The sequence below is a fragment of the Liolophura sinensis genome, chromosome 6, assembly GCF_032854445.1.
Source record: "Liolophura sinensis isolate JHLJ2023 chromosome 6, CUHK_Ljap_v2, whole genome shotgun sequence".
Lineage (NCBI taxonomy): Eukaryota > Metazoa > Mollusca > Polyplacophora > Chitonida > Chitonidae > Liolophura > Liolophura sinensis.
The window spans coordinates 37,011,775-37,026,165 of NC_088300.1; the positions used below are offsets into that span (position 1 = coordinate 37,011,775).

At 39.1% G+C, this 14,391-nt stretch overlaps 1 protein-coding gene across 1 annotated transcript in view; it reads left to right on the top strand.

Annotated features, from left to right (window-relative positions):
* LOC135468163 (kinesin-like protein KIF26B) overlaps nt 1-14,391 on the top strand; it is a 67,875-nt gene that overhangs the window by 15,090 nt on the left and 38,394 nt on the right. The window contains exon 4 of the mRNA XM_064746252.1: nt 14,181-14,355. Within this exon, the coding sequence (XP_064602322.1) occupies nt 14,181-14,355 (175 nt within the window). The remainder of the gene's footprint in view (nt 1-14,180; nt 14,356-14,391) is intronic.

Here is a 14,391-nt window from a genome sequence, read left to right on the forward strand (position 1 = left end):
AGGCGAGCAGTTCAATAAATGGGAAGTCTCTGTGCCTGGCTGTTTAGAAGCAGAGCTCTTTTATGCTCTTTGACGACTATTAACTTTGGCCAGCTTTATGCCATACATTTATTTTATATAGATGTATGCCTTTGTTGCCAACCCTCAGACGATTTTTTGATATAAGGTATGATTGGTTAACCAAGCATTCAAAATAAAACGCAATCATTCGTGCTAGCTAGAATCAAATGCTGCCAAGCAGAGCCGAGATAAGCCAGTTAAGCCAGGCATGTACATGTGCAATGAAGTGAATTGAAGAGTTAGCTTTATGTTCCAGACATCTGTAACTGAGCATGATACTGGGAGGCTTCAACCTGGTTAACTACTCATTCTCATAAAACAGGCTCCCATACAGAATTAAAACTAGGCCATTGGGCCCTATGTGTACAGCTTTAGGGGATGTGCACACCAATCAAATCACTTGATACAAAGGTCTTATGGCATTGAGTACCCAGCAGTAGGGTATTACCCAATGAGATGATGTGATAAAAAGTGATAATGACAGTTAAAGTGGCCAGCTGGTAGACTCCAAGGCTCTATGGCTCAGCCAGGGGAACCCATAAGCTCTGGCACTGGTTACTCCATCCACATTCGGACTGCAGCCCCCTCATGCTATAAACAGACATCGTGTATGGACTTTTTAATAGTTGGTCATATGAAAACTTTGACACCACAGCCTACACCTAAAACAGGGCACATGGGATTTTTTTTCTAATGATGTCATAAACTATGCTAGAAAATTGTCAACTTTACAAAAGCTCTACCAAGCAGTTATTAGCATATGCACCGTGCCCCTTTATTCTCCTGGTAGCTACAGAAAACACAGAGCATGATCTTCAAAGTTTTTGAGATTAAGTTTTATCTGTAGGTGTAGGTTTTGATGGAAAAAAAGAATGTGTTGTTAGCATATGCTTTAATTTCTAATTCAACTAAAGTCGGTATTGATTTTAATGTGTGTGGTCATCCATCATCTTTGTTTACATCACTTACAAGCTTGTTAGAAGATATCACTGAGAAATTCCTGGTGTAGGGATAACCCTTGTGTTATCTAGCTAGCTACTTCATCAGCTACCAGATACTGTGACTTGTCTACAGCTAACCCATGTAGTCTGTCTATATAGATTACTGCAAGGATGAATTTAAACGTGTATGTAACTTGTCAACTTTTCCAGAACTGCTATATTGTTGGGATCTTTAGATGTATCCAAGAATAAACAGAAATTGAGTTAGTCTCCTTGATGTTGACATCAACACATTGGTTTGCTCTCGCCAAACATTTCTTCTGCTATAGTCCAAAGACCTCTTTGATTCAGAAGTGAAGCTCTTAGATCAAGACTTTCAGCAAATGATAAAAGATCTTGTGTCAATGTTTATAGAATGATGTCCATGTGTTTAACAGATACCTAAGTCAAGATGTCGGGGATGGTGCCATGGTTTATTCCCCTTGATTCTAACGTGTTAAAGATGTTTTCAGGATTTATAGCGTGCATGGCATATGTATTCAAAGCTTTTCATATGTTTTCCATTATATATTCTTGCCACATATAAGTACTTATAAATGTATACACACAGAGCTGAGCAAGGTTTTATGTTGTCTTTGGTCTATTTATTCCACTTTCTTAAGTAATTGGCTAGGGCATGTTAACAGGATGGTGCCAGACATGTTAACATGGTGTATATTAAGCAGCAAGACAAGAGGATAGGCATGCAAGGGCTTGCCTTATGGGACAGATCTTTTTTCTGGTTAATCATGAAGTAATGAGACAGACCTGGCTTAAACTGGCTGCCAGAAAAACACCCTTTACCATATGCTCTTAGCAAAGACTCAGTCCTGTCCAGAAGTGATCATGAAGGCTTTAACATATACATATATGTATGCCTTATGCAAATTAACAACATGGCTTGTACAGCTATCAATATTTTTTTCACTTCAGATTCAATGTGCTACGGCCATGTGAATGTAACTATAAAAAAGTAAGCATGTACACTAATAAAGTAAGTAAAACGTTGTTTTGCTTTAGTACTTATATTCAAATCAGGTATTGTAGCTTTTCTGTTAGTAGCATCTTAGTTTTCCTGCATCAGACGGACATATTTGGTGCTTGAAGGATTGCTTATTCTTCTCAGTATCTGTTCATTTCCTCTTTGATATGTTATATGGGTATGGTGATAAACAATAATTAAATAAATAAAATTGATATGTTACGTAAGTATAGATAATCATAAGGAGTTACTTTGAGTTGTTATTCCTGTGAAGTGAATACATTTCTCCGGCTGTCTGAAGTCTGAAGAGAATGACCCCTTGTGTAGCATACCGTTGGAGTAAATCAGCAAATGGCTGGCTTAAGTGACTTTGGTCATTCCTTAATAGGGTTGCTTATCTGGCAGGAGTTGATCTCAGTATCTCCAGATTGAAATAAATTCTGACGGGCTAACATGTACATGTAAATGAGATGAGCGTAGTATGAGTGCAGTCACTTGGTGGGATCAGCGCGAGTCGCCATCAGGTCTAGTGGTCATCTTGATCAGGGCTGGTTATTCCAGGTCCAGATTCCCTCATCTATCAGTTCAGCTGACCAGCTCAGTAGATACTAATAAGACAGTACACTCTAATGATATCGCCCGCCCTCCTAGGCCTGCTTGTCCCCCCAGACCCAGGGGACCCCAATTGGAGCTGAGGTAATATGATTACCTTGGTTGAGGTTGGAGGGTAGATGGCTGGCGATAGCCTGTTCCAAGACTTGACCATTCCCTTAGGGAGTAGACAGGAATTCCACAAGTAGTTCTGGCTCACATACCTCTTCACAGCCCCAGAATACAAATGAAGAGCAAGAGGAAATTTCAATCAAAACAGCCATTACGTTTAACAAAGTTAGGTGGGGGTAATTGAATTGGGGTGCCAGTGCTAGTAACGGAGCTGCTGTCATTCGGGCCAAGGTTCCACCAATATGTACTGACTTGATCCAGCACTGTTTCTTTTGCTGTTTTCACTGTTTTTTGACACCTCAGTTGATTTTAGCACTTTTTGGGTCCACTTGTCAATACTCATACTCGTGATCTCCTACTTGTGAATAATGCATGGGATTGGGTCTGGTCAATATTTGCTTTTTTATTACATCGTTAGATCTGTTGGCTTAAAGTCACCTAACATTATATGTTAAAGAAAGAGGGCCTTCTGAAATGACCGCTGGGTGCATCAGTCACAATGCTCTGCTCAGCATTCTGTAACAGCAGTCAGTGTAACAAATGTAGAATCTATTTACCTATTTCCATGGTGATAGATTGGCAATGTTTTTACAAATTTTTCCCGTGCATGATAGGGTTAGAATTGGACTGGCATCTTAGTACCCTGAGGAGGTTGTTGAAAACATTCTTCCCAGCGCTTACCTGCCTGAGAGCTGCTAAGAGCCTGTATTGTCAAGGATTGTCTCTATTATTTTTGAGTTCGTCTTTGCTGCTGATCTAGAATGCAGATGAACCGACATCCCCCCCCCCCCCCCAAAAATAAGTGTAGTGTGCTTAGGTATGTTTTCAATGCAATGGGTAAACACTAAAGGGGATCAGGAGCTATTTTAATGTCTTGTTCTGCCTGTCTTTGTCTGCATGTGCTTGAGAAAAAACGTATGCTATTCATAGATAAAAATAGATGTAACACCAAGGTTTGAAGGTGCACAGTTTCCTTCATGTACTTTCATGGAGGAAACCATACACATACGCCATCGTTTACACTTCTAACAGATGGTCATTTTTCTATAACTTAATCCTGTTGTGGAAGCCAAGAGATTGTTAATTGTGAGCTCAGGATTACACCTATTTGTGAATTTTTACATTATAATCCTTTTTTACACCTATGTGTGAGTATTTACACCATAATCCTTTCAAGATGGCACAAATTGTTTCTTAGCCAACAGGGACAACAGTGTTTGTAATCTTACACCAGATAAATAAACACTGCATTCAGCACAGTTGGCTGAACTTGCCTCTGTGAGATCTTGACTAAATCATCAAAGCTACAAGGATTTGATTTATCTGATATGGCGTGAAAAAAAAACACAGATGGAACAAAGAAACTGCGCAGACAGTGAGAAAACACACTCTCTATTGACGCCTTTTATAATCAACAAATTGCTCTGAAGTCCTGCCTCTGATGGAATCCTTTCAAAGAGTAAGAAACTATTCTTTAGGCTACATTATTTTCTTAGCCATTCTGTTTGCAGTCTTTCTATTAAGGAGGAAATGTTGGGGAAGTGCTAACAGTAACATGAAGTTCTATAGGGAGTATGTTTGCTCAATTTGTACGTTGGTCGGTGAATGTCATTCAGTTATACATTGTGTAATCAGACAAGCAGACCCCAGAACTATTTACATCTTTTACCAAGCGGAGATGCCCAAGAGACAGATTGCGCCAAATCTGACAGTATCTGCTTAGGCGTGACTGTCTCATCGTCTTGGATGTTAGACACAAATCTGGGCTTCCAGGGAATCTTTTTTTGGAGATATGAAGATATAAAATGTTGATTTTGATTATTGGACCTATTAAGGCCTCATCTGAGAGCCATGTAGTAAAACAAACCGTGCACAGTTCTGTGTGCAGAAATTGTTAATTGATCTGATTGTAATAAGCAGTGATTTGACTGTTGTCTGAGTGCATTTTCTCAAGCTCTTGTTCAGACTGCCTGTCAAGCTCTTGTTCAGACTGCCTGTCAAGCTCTTGTTCAGACTGCCTGTCAAGTTCTTATTCAGACTGCCTGGAATCTGGAATGGTTCTTTCTTTGAAGGGAAAATTTCAGAGTATTTTGAACCTCTTTTACTGAAAGTAGATAATAAAAGTCACTATGATATTCATAATGTTTTGTTCATTAAAGATGTGAAAAGAAGTGAAAAGGCAAGAGATAAAATGTGTAAAATGAGATGCATAAAATGAGGGTTTATTATGGTAACAGTGTTAAAAACTTTATTAGGTGTAGTCTAAATTCTTCTGATGTATATGTGTGCACATCTGTCTGCTCATGGTCATCTTTTACCGGATGCATTTTAATAGTCATACAGTTTGAATTGTACATGTGGACATCTATACATCTCAGTGTATGCTAGTTTGTTGGCATCCTCACATTCATCATTCTAAGTTTACATATATCCACTGTATACATTTGTATATATATATATATATATATATATTTCTCTAACTTTGTTGGTGCCCTGTAGTAGTGCCCTCACATATATCACTAACAGCAGTTGTAGCTACATTCTCCACCCCTTAGCGGCCTACCTAACTGACAGCCCACATGGCATAGCGTCCCCAAGGGCTTTGATAAAACCACCAATAAAGGGGAATGTCTTCATGTACATTTGTCACCTTGGGGTTAAAAGTGGCGCTCACTTTGGTAAGTCATCTGCTAACAGAGCCACACTGGCAGCAGATGAATTTAAACTAGATTGCCAAACAATAGCGTGTAATTTGTGGGCGGTGATTAAGATGCTGGGTTAGAGGGAAGGGTGCAATCTGAAGGGTCAGTATATTATGATGGAACAAGAGGGCGATTATCTGTGTAGACGCCAGGAGTGGAGCCCATCCATAGCTGGAGGCAGTGGACAATGAGTTATGGTACTTGTGCTTGGCTTGGTCAAGCCAGTGCCTGGACAGTGCCACCATCTCTTGGCCCCTGATGCTAAGGCCTGCCAGAGCCTTTATGATATGTATAATTGTGGACTGTAGCCGGACCATCAGCACATTAGTGCAGGACTGTTGTGTGCAGTTACTGGCTAAGGCAGCTCAGTGTTTACCAATACTCCGTCAGCTGATTCCAGCAGTAGTCCGCTGGTCTAACTCCTCCACCAGTGGTACCGACACCTTCTGACTGACTGCTGCTGTGGACAGACAGGGCACCACCCCCCCATACCCGCTAAGCAGGCACAGCAGTCTCACATACTGACACATACAACTTTTTCCAGATTACACAGGAGTGTGGCCCTGCCACTGATAGACATGTACATGTATATGGAACTCCAGGGCTGGGGCTAATTTTATGTTTCTGCTGTCGTTGAGGAACAGATTTATATGCTGCAGGATTCCAGTGATCCGTTGAATGATATTTCATGGATTTTTGTCTACCTTGTTTGTGATCACTCGTAACTCTGAGAGATGCAGGTGTAATTAGGATAGGCAGTACCTATCTGTCATATACATGAAGAGATGAGAACTGGTCTGCCTGTGCCCTTTTGAATCAACTTCTCACCTGTATCTAATGTGACAGTGATGACCCTAGTGGAGAATCTCTCAGTACTTACTACCAGTACCGGATAAGTACATGATACAATGCCGAGGTAAGCCGCCTTAACTGTCTGATTTTCACCAGCCTAATCAGCTTGAGGCAAGTTGTACAGAGCTGCAAGTTACAATATTAATGTCTAGACATGTGCATTGATTTGTTTCTAATTACCAAAGAACATTTAATGCTTGACAGTTACATGACAAATATTTTATGTAACTTCTGTTGTATCGGAAAGCTGTAATTGTTTCTTTCAGTTTGAGAGTCACTAGAATCACTAAACAAAATGCTGATCAAGGTGTTTTTTCTGTGCTGCTGTTAATTTTTGTGTCAAAAAACTATTAGGTAAACAGTTTGTAAGAGGCAATAATAATAATAATAATAATTGTTAAAAATGTCAAAACAAGGAAATAAACAAAAAGCATAAATTTCATTTCGCACATGTATGGATAATACTTTCTACTTGTTTTGTTTTTTTTATGTTTTAAGCTCAGTATAATTTTCTAGCTTGTCCAAAGCAGAGGAGAGCTTGGGCTGTTTATATATATGTAGATGAGCTCAGTTTATGGGACTTGGTGGTCATTATAAACATCATCTTCTGCGGACTTCAGTGGGCAGGGCTGCCGTAAATCATACAGGCCCTGTATTAAGGATGGACACAATTTCTCCTGGAGTGGTACTTGTGTGTATATGTTACTTCCTGGGCTGCATGGTCTCTAAATCCCCCTCTCACAGCCTGTTCTCTCATCAAGGGCTCAGTATCTCCTACAGGGCTGTAAATCTTGTGGTAAGCACCACTGGGGATAGGATTGGTCACAGATTGAGTACATTTAGATGGCTTATGACATATGGCCCAGTGTAGAGCAGATAAAAGGGTAGGGAACTCATACTATTTGACACTGTAGGATGACCCAGCTTTGTGGACCACCATTGTTGACAAAGGGTGCAGTGTTACATCACCGTGATGATAAGATAGCTATTATACCTTACAGGTACACTGAGGGGTTAATTGAACATGGTCAGATTTCATTGCCATCCCAGGTAATTACACACAAAGGCTCTGCTTTTACCTTTGGGAGATGGGGGCCCATGTGAAAAACTTCAAAGTTATACTACTTATCTGATAAGCTATACCTGTATCGCTGTCAATATTTACACCAGGTAACCTGTCACATCCCATAAGGTGTACCACCTGTAACTTCGACAGTCAGAAATTGTAGTGTAGCTTATGCACTCTGCCTGTGTGGTCACTAATGTTCAGGAAGGGTGACTTCAAACGCATTGTGAGAAATGTAAGAAGTCTTTAGATTGTAACCGTCTCTTTGCACCATGTACACATACAGGTAGGTTTTTGTGTTGATTTTTATTGTGTTGAATTTGCTGAGAATAATAGTTCTCATGTAATTCATTATGTAGCTTGTAATCAAGAGTGTCTAATTAGGAAGAGAATATCTTGTATAACCTGACATGGAAAGGAAAATAATTGAGATGGAAAATCAGCAGCTGCCGATCTTTTCTGGCTTTAAAATCTCAAAAGTTTATGTTATTTAATTTTTTACACTTGAAAAGACAAATGTTATGGGTGGATGTGTGATAATCTTAAAAGTTTACAGAGAGTAAAATTTGGGGTAATGTTATTTTTACTAAAAGTTTCCTGTATCAGGCAAAGTGCTAATCTTGTGGTAATAAACAAAGTTACTCAAACTTCAAGGCTTGGTGGCTTCCTGTGCATTTGTTTAGAGTCGCCACCCTTATTCTAATGGAATGATGGAATGGAGGTTATCAATATGTCATGGTATTTCTGTTATGTCGGCATCGAGGAAGCCAATTTTATAGATAGCTAGAGGAAGGAATTAAATGCTGGTACCTATTGCAAGATTGAGTCTGGCTTTTATCATGAGGTAAATTCCAAAATAGATATTAGTTATAATGAAGAACAAGTGCTATAGAAGTGTTTGTAGTGAGTACTTTGTGAGTTATGATGTACCCATTTTTGTCTTCATTACTACAACAAAATGACTTCATTATACGTGCACATTTATGACAAGATACTGTGACGGTGCATGTAGTTGTTGTAGCTAGAAAAATAGCTCATTCAACAAATGCAAGAAGCTTATGAAAATCACCCAGTTATTTAATGGGTAGCATATAATTGATATGACTATTTAGCGCACAGTTACATTTGTTATTACGATTATTGGCTCAATTTTTCAAGTTCATGGAAGTACAGTGTAAGGAGCATACTTACAGGCTATATACATCATACATTTATACCATAAGTTAACTTCAAGCTGCATTATGAGTGCAATGATTGTGTGTTTTGAATTGACAATCTTCGAAATTTACAGCTTCAAACCTTGGTAGGATGTGTGGTTAATTAGGATAACAATTATTCTACCTCCATGAGAGTAGGCATCCGATTAATCAGATATGACTGCGTTTGAATGGCATGTTCACTGGAAACAGAGCGCTTAATAAGTGGGACGGTTGTATCAGAAAATAAACCCGTTTATGATTGGACTGGGCAAAACCTTATGAATAGAGATGAAAGGTTTTATGAGCACTCAGATCCAAACGTGAATGTCAGAGCCGATATGTATCCATCATCAGAGCATTGAACGCCTTGATATTTTTCTGACTCCAAGCCTTCCCTTGGTTACAAATTCTAGGATTTTACAGGTTTCAGCTGGCCATAAATCAAGACAATAAATCATTAAGTCTTAATAATCAATACGTGTCTGATAGTGCCATTGGTTTAGAATTTGCATCGTTTTAACACACATTGTGTTTGCAGTTCTGAAGAACACCGACCCAAGGATGGGTAAAAACAAGTTGGGCTTGCAGGACTGTGACTTGTTGCGCTAGATTGGCAAACCGATAGTATTTGGAAGATTGCTGAGTTTTTACTCCCTTCTGTGACTTCCACAGCAACATAGGCTTATCAGTGAAGGGAGAACGATTTTTTGACATACAGCTTTCCGATAGTGCAAACGCATCTCTTTGGGATGAGAGACCTTCAGCAATAGGCAAAAAGCTCTTCTCCATCATTCTTCCATTTCATGAATACCCATTGAGTACGCTAAATTAAGTCCTGTCAACGTCTATGTGTGTAGCAGCGGTGTTGTTCGCGGTGAAGTCCCTTGTAGTCCAGGAGAGGAGCCTGTCTTCCCCACCAAACACCCCAGTCAATGCCTGTCACTTGGCCTAACTCCCTTATTGTACTCACCTTAGGCTTGTCTTTTGTCGAGGTGGTTTGGGGAATTAATAGTTCAGCTCTGGTTCAGTCAGAATACTGAACAGCCAGCCACTCTTCAGTCCTGTATTCATTCGTCACAAGCTAATCAGCAGTCCTCTCGGGTAACAAGTTGCTCCTTTAGAAGACAGGAAACACAGAAAGAATCGTTTTACCAGATGAGCTGTAGAGTGTTGATTTTTTAGTTTGATTGAGTTTCCTTTTAGTTACCGTTTTGCATACAACTGTCTTGTTTTGTGTGAAACCTATTGAGAAGTCTTTGGGCGAAATAATGCTATTTTTTTTATCGTCCATAATAAACACATTTGTGTGCAATTTTTAGGTTTAAGCATTTCATCTTTGATGTTTCGGCACTATTAGATTCTGGTGATTTATGTGATTGTCTGGTAGGCTTGTTTGTGAACATTAATGGAATGTTGCAAGTCCATGTGTACCATGTGTGTGTCCATCTGTAGAAGAAGAACAGACCCATATGCTTAATATACAGATTTTACAAGTCACATTGTGTTTGTATATATTTATGTATGTATATCAGATATACACAGAAATAGCCTTCAGACTAAGCCCTTAGGGGAACTTTTAAAACCATCCCTGTAAGAAGTTGACAGACCATAGTCTCCTAGGGTAATAAAGAATATAAGTACTGTAAACAGTCTGTATTGCTTTGAGCACTGGTGCATGAACACCTCACTGGCATCTCTGGGACAATGATAAACAAAGATTCCACAATCTGACAGCTATTTACATTTAGTAAGCAAACATGAAACTCACCCTTATTTACCAGGGGTAATAGCGCTGGGTTATACTAGGTGGGAGCCTATATGTATACTAAAATATGGTAGACAAATTTTGATGCACGGCTAAAACTAACACATTCCCAATTGCTGGATATAGCAATGATGTTTTTATAACTTGCTTATAGATGCAGTTTATCTTTTCTGACAAAAAAAGGGTAAAGATGCAAACTCATCATTTCTAATTGGTTTTGTGCAGAAGCAGCTGGAGCTCCCGAGTTACTCCTTGGCAACCCTGTCCTTAAAAACATCAGTAAATTTTGCAGTCTGTAAACAGATGTAGTTTAAGACTGGGCATATCTGTGTGGGGTTAAGTGGCCCCTGGGCAGCTTTATTACCCAGGGCAGCCACTTAAAGGGGGACTGCTGGACTGGTCAAGATTGACAGATTTATTACATGTCCATATGGCTGATAACCAGCCGCTAAAGTCCAGTGGTAAAATTCTCTCTGGTCTGACCATTTCACCACTTGTTTGACATGGTGCTTATCTGATGTCTTGGTGAGCTAGCAATGACTGTTTACTGCACTAATGGCCTTACTGGTAACACCCAAGATAAGAAAAAGCTCAACTGTTCTATTTGCCCACTAATAAACCTCTTGTTTGTCAAACATTGTATGCCTTATAGCACAATTGTAGCAAAAGATAGCAGACCAGAAATGGCCTTGTTTACACAGAGCATTATCTGTGTTTGTTATCTTCATTGGGTGAAATTTGACTATACTGTACTTCAGGTTTGAAGAGATGTTAGAAGATGCATTTAATGACAGGTGAAATGCATTTTATGTGTTTTAACATGAAGTTCGACAATTTCTTGTCTTAAATAATCAATGAAACATTCACAGATGGGTTTAATTTCTAAATATGCAGTTTAGGATATGTCCACAATCTTGAGTTTTGTCAGATAAAGTGTATGGAATATGAAATATAATAGTTTGCTTTGGGATGGAAGGGTATCATGATCACTAGTGTTTAGCTGTACTTCTAGTGTTGTGTGGGTGCTTCACAGCAAACAAAACCGCATGAGCCTTCTATGTTTGATGATAGTCAAGCAGCACAATCTGTGGTAGCAAAGTGCACTATATCTGTTGTTAGATATATACATGTATATACATCTATCAAATTACATTTATTACTTATTACCTACATGTACCCTATTACCCCTGAGGCATGCCATATAGCGTATATCTCATCAAAATTATGTAATATAACAATGGAGTATGTAGGTTGAAATGTTATTGAATGTGTAAATATTTCATTCCCAAGATATATGGCATTAAGAATAACTAGTATATCCCATGCTTTGTTATTTTGTCGCAACATGCAACTATGGTTTCTGATTTACAAGGAACCTTGCGGTGTCTTTGACATTTATGCGATAATTTATTCATCCCCTGTCACAAAATGTTACATAAGCATGTATCTTTGCTGCGGTGTGTTATCTCATATCTGTACATCAGATGGTGTGGATGTTATTCCCCATGCAACCCCTGTCTGGCTTCTGACAAATGTCATGCCACTGGAATATTAACCATGCTTCATTGGTGCGGCTGGATAGTTTTATTATGCCCTCAAATCATTGGGTTGAATAGCTTATACAATTTTCCTCACCATCAGCATGTTGCCGTGTGCATAAATATAAGCTGTGGTGGAATGTAAGTATCAAGGGTACTGTTACTTTATCCATTTGCATCATTCTCCCTTGTGGTGAAAATGCGTGAATCATTTACTCTGAATGTAATGGAAATGTAATGGAACATATGAAGGGCAGAATCGATGAATTACTCATATATGCAAGAAATCATTAGCTTGTACACATTGTATAGAATGTTACCGAAACACATCAGTGATCAACAGAAATGGCAAGTTCTGATAGTTTTGAGATTTAATAAAATTTGTGTTGTATTGACATGAATGGTTTATGACAAAAGGTTTGACATGCATGTACATAGCTACAGTTAGATTGTGTATTTGGGTTTCTGGGACCAGAAAGTCCCAAAGGCATATCTTGAGCCAGGGAATAGAACAATTGATGTAGATGACCATTGGGGAGACATCAAAGTAATCTGACCAAAGCTATAGGACTAAACTAACACCATGCCAAAAACACCTTTTACCAGGAAGGCTGTAAGACCTTATGGAAATGCCCTCTGGTCACTGGCAGAATGATGCTTACCATTCCAATGTACCAGAAGATATTAATCCAGGCAAAACTGCATTAATACATTGTCCTGGTCAGATAAAACTGCAGGTTAACGGAGGACAGGGACAAGTGTAAAGGTTTTAGTGGATCCACTGACCAGAAGGATATTGCCACATACACTGTATAAGTAGGTATTACCCAGTAAGTCCGCCTCTAAGTAGCAGTTCATTGATTGGCTGCTGCAGATTTGCCCGGAGCGTGGTGCCCAGGTACATCGTAATTACAACCTAGGACAGCCCCTGGACCATGAAATGAGTTCCTCCGCATACTTGACTGTTTTATTAACTGGCTGCTACCGGACCTGTCTCTCCCAGCCATCATCTTGTGATGTCCAAACTTTTGCCACTTTGGCAAAGTAATCTTAATACATTGCTTGCTGCTTTTTCAGTAATTGTTTTAACTGTTTACAGTACAGGAATCACATACTCTCCAAATTTCAGGATATACTTCTGATTTTTAATTGTGACTAGTAGCTCTAAATGTCACTCAGTCTGTTGGTTTGTCTGTAAGGTCAATTGGTCTGGTATGTCGGTCAACTTTTTGACTTCTAGCTTTTTAAAATTATACCATGCACTTAATACGGGGCCAAGAGTGCAAAACAATACTGACTTTTTTTTTGCAGTATGTTGCAGCTATGGCAAATTTGCGAATTTGATTTTCGTATTACATAAATATTACTGTACATATTTGCCTACATGTGTGTCTTCATGAGGATGGAACCATGCTTCGATGATGTTGAGTTTGTTGTAAATATCCAAATGCCTAAGGATGTATGTTGTAAGTGTGCATATCTGAGAGAAAACAAATTTCTTTCAGGCTAATCTATAAGTATCCAACATGAGGGTAATAAAATATAGATTCAGCCATAATTTAAATTTTTATCTCTACACATTGAATAAAATTTGTTTGTTAAATTCATGGTTGTCCAGTATCAACAGAAAATCTGTACTAATACACAGTGAGGAAGAAGGGAATGTCTCACAATGTTCTGTAAATATGTAGAAATGAAGTGAAGTGTGACTGTGAGATGGGTGGTGTTTGTTGACAGCATCATGCAGCTATGGTGTCGCAGAGCGCGTGTAGCAGACCATATACAATTCTTCCATAGCTGACAATGTACGTGGATTGACATCTTACCATGTGAACAAAACCTCTTCTAGTGAGGAGAATTGAGTAGTACATTTGGCCTGAAGATGCAGGCTAAAATCTCCTTTTCTGATGAATAATTCTGCTTTTTCTGAGTTTATTTTGTCACCAATGTCTCTGTGGTATAGTATTACTCCCCACTTTAGAGCCTCTTTGGACTGGGCTGTACCTGTAGCATGCTGACCGAAAGTGTTCAAAGTTAAACATCTTCCAAAACAAAAAGCTCTCCTGACCTCCAGCAATGCTTGTTTCTTCTCATTCAGATTGTGCTAGAGTGCAAATAGTCATCATCAATACATATATAATCAGTTCATGTACATTACTGCACCAGCAGTGTACACGATGTGCATCTGACACAAATGTATAGTCTGTAGTACATATATATAAATGAGTTACACAATTTATTTCTCTACTTGAAAAATTGTCACAAATTTGCCCCAAAAAAAAAAAATTGTCACAGTGAATTTTTATCTTTCAGAGCTGCACAGAAACTCAGCATTTCTTCCAAGAGGAAAAAGAAGCATCATCCGCCCGAACCAGAACTGCCGTCTTTCCCTACAAACTTTAGTGAAATCCTTCGTCTGTCTTCCCCTCCAGCGCCACCATGTTTGATGCGAGGGGCCGGACGCTTGCAGACTCCAGGTGCTGGCAAGGTGAGTCTCTGTAGTGTTTGCTTGTTCTGTATAGAC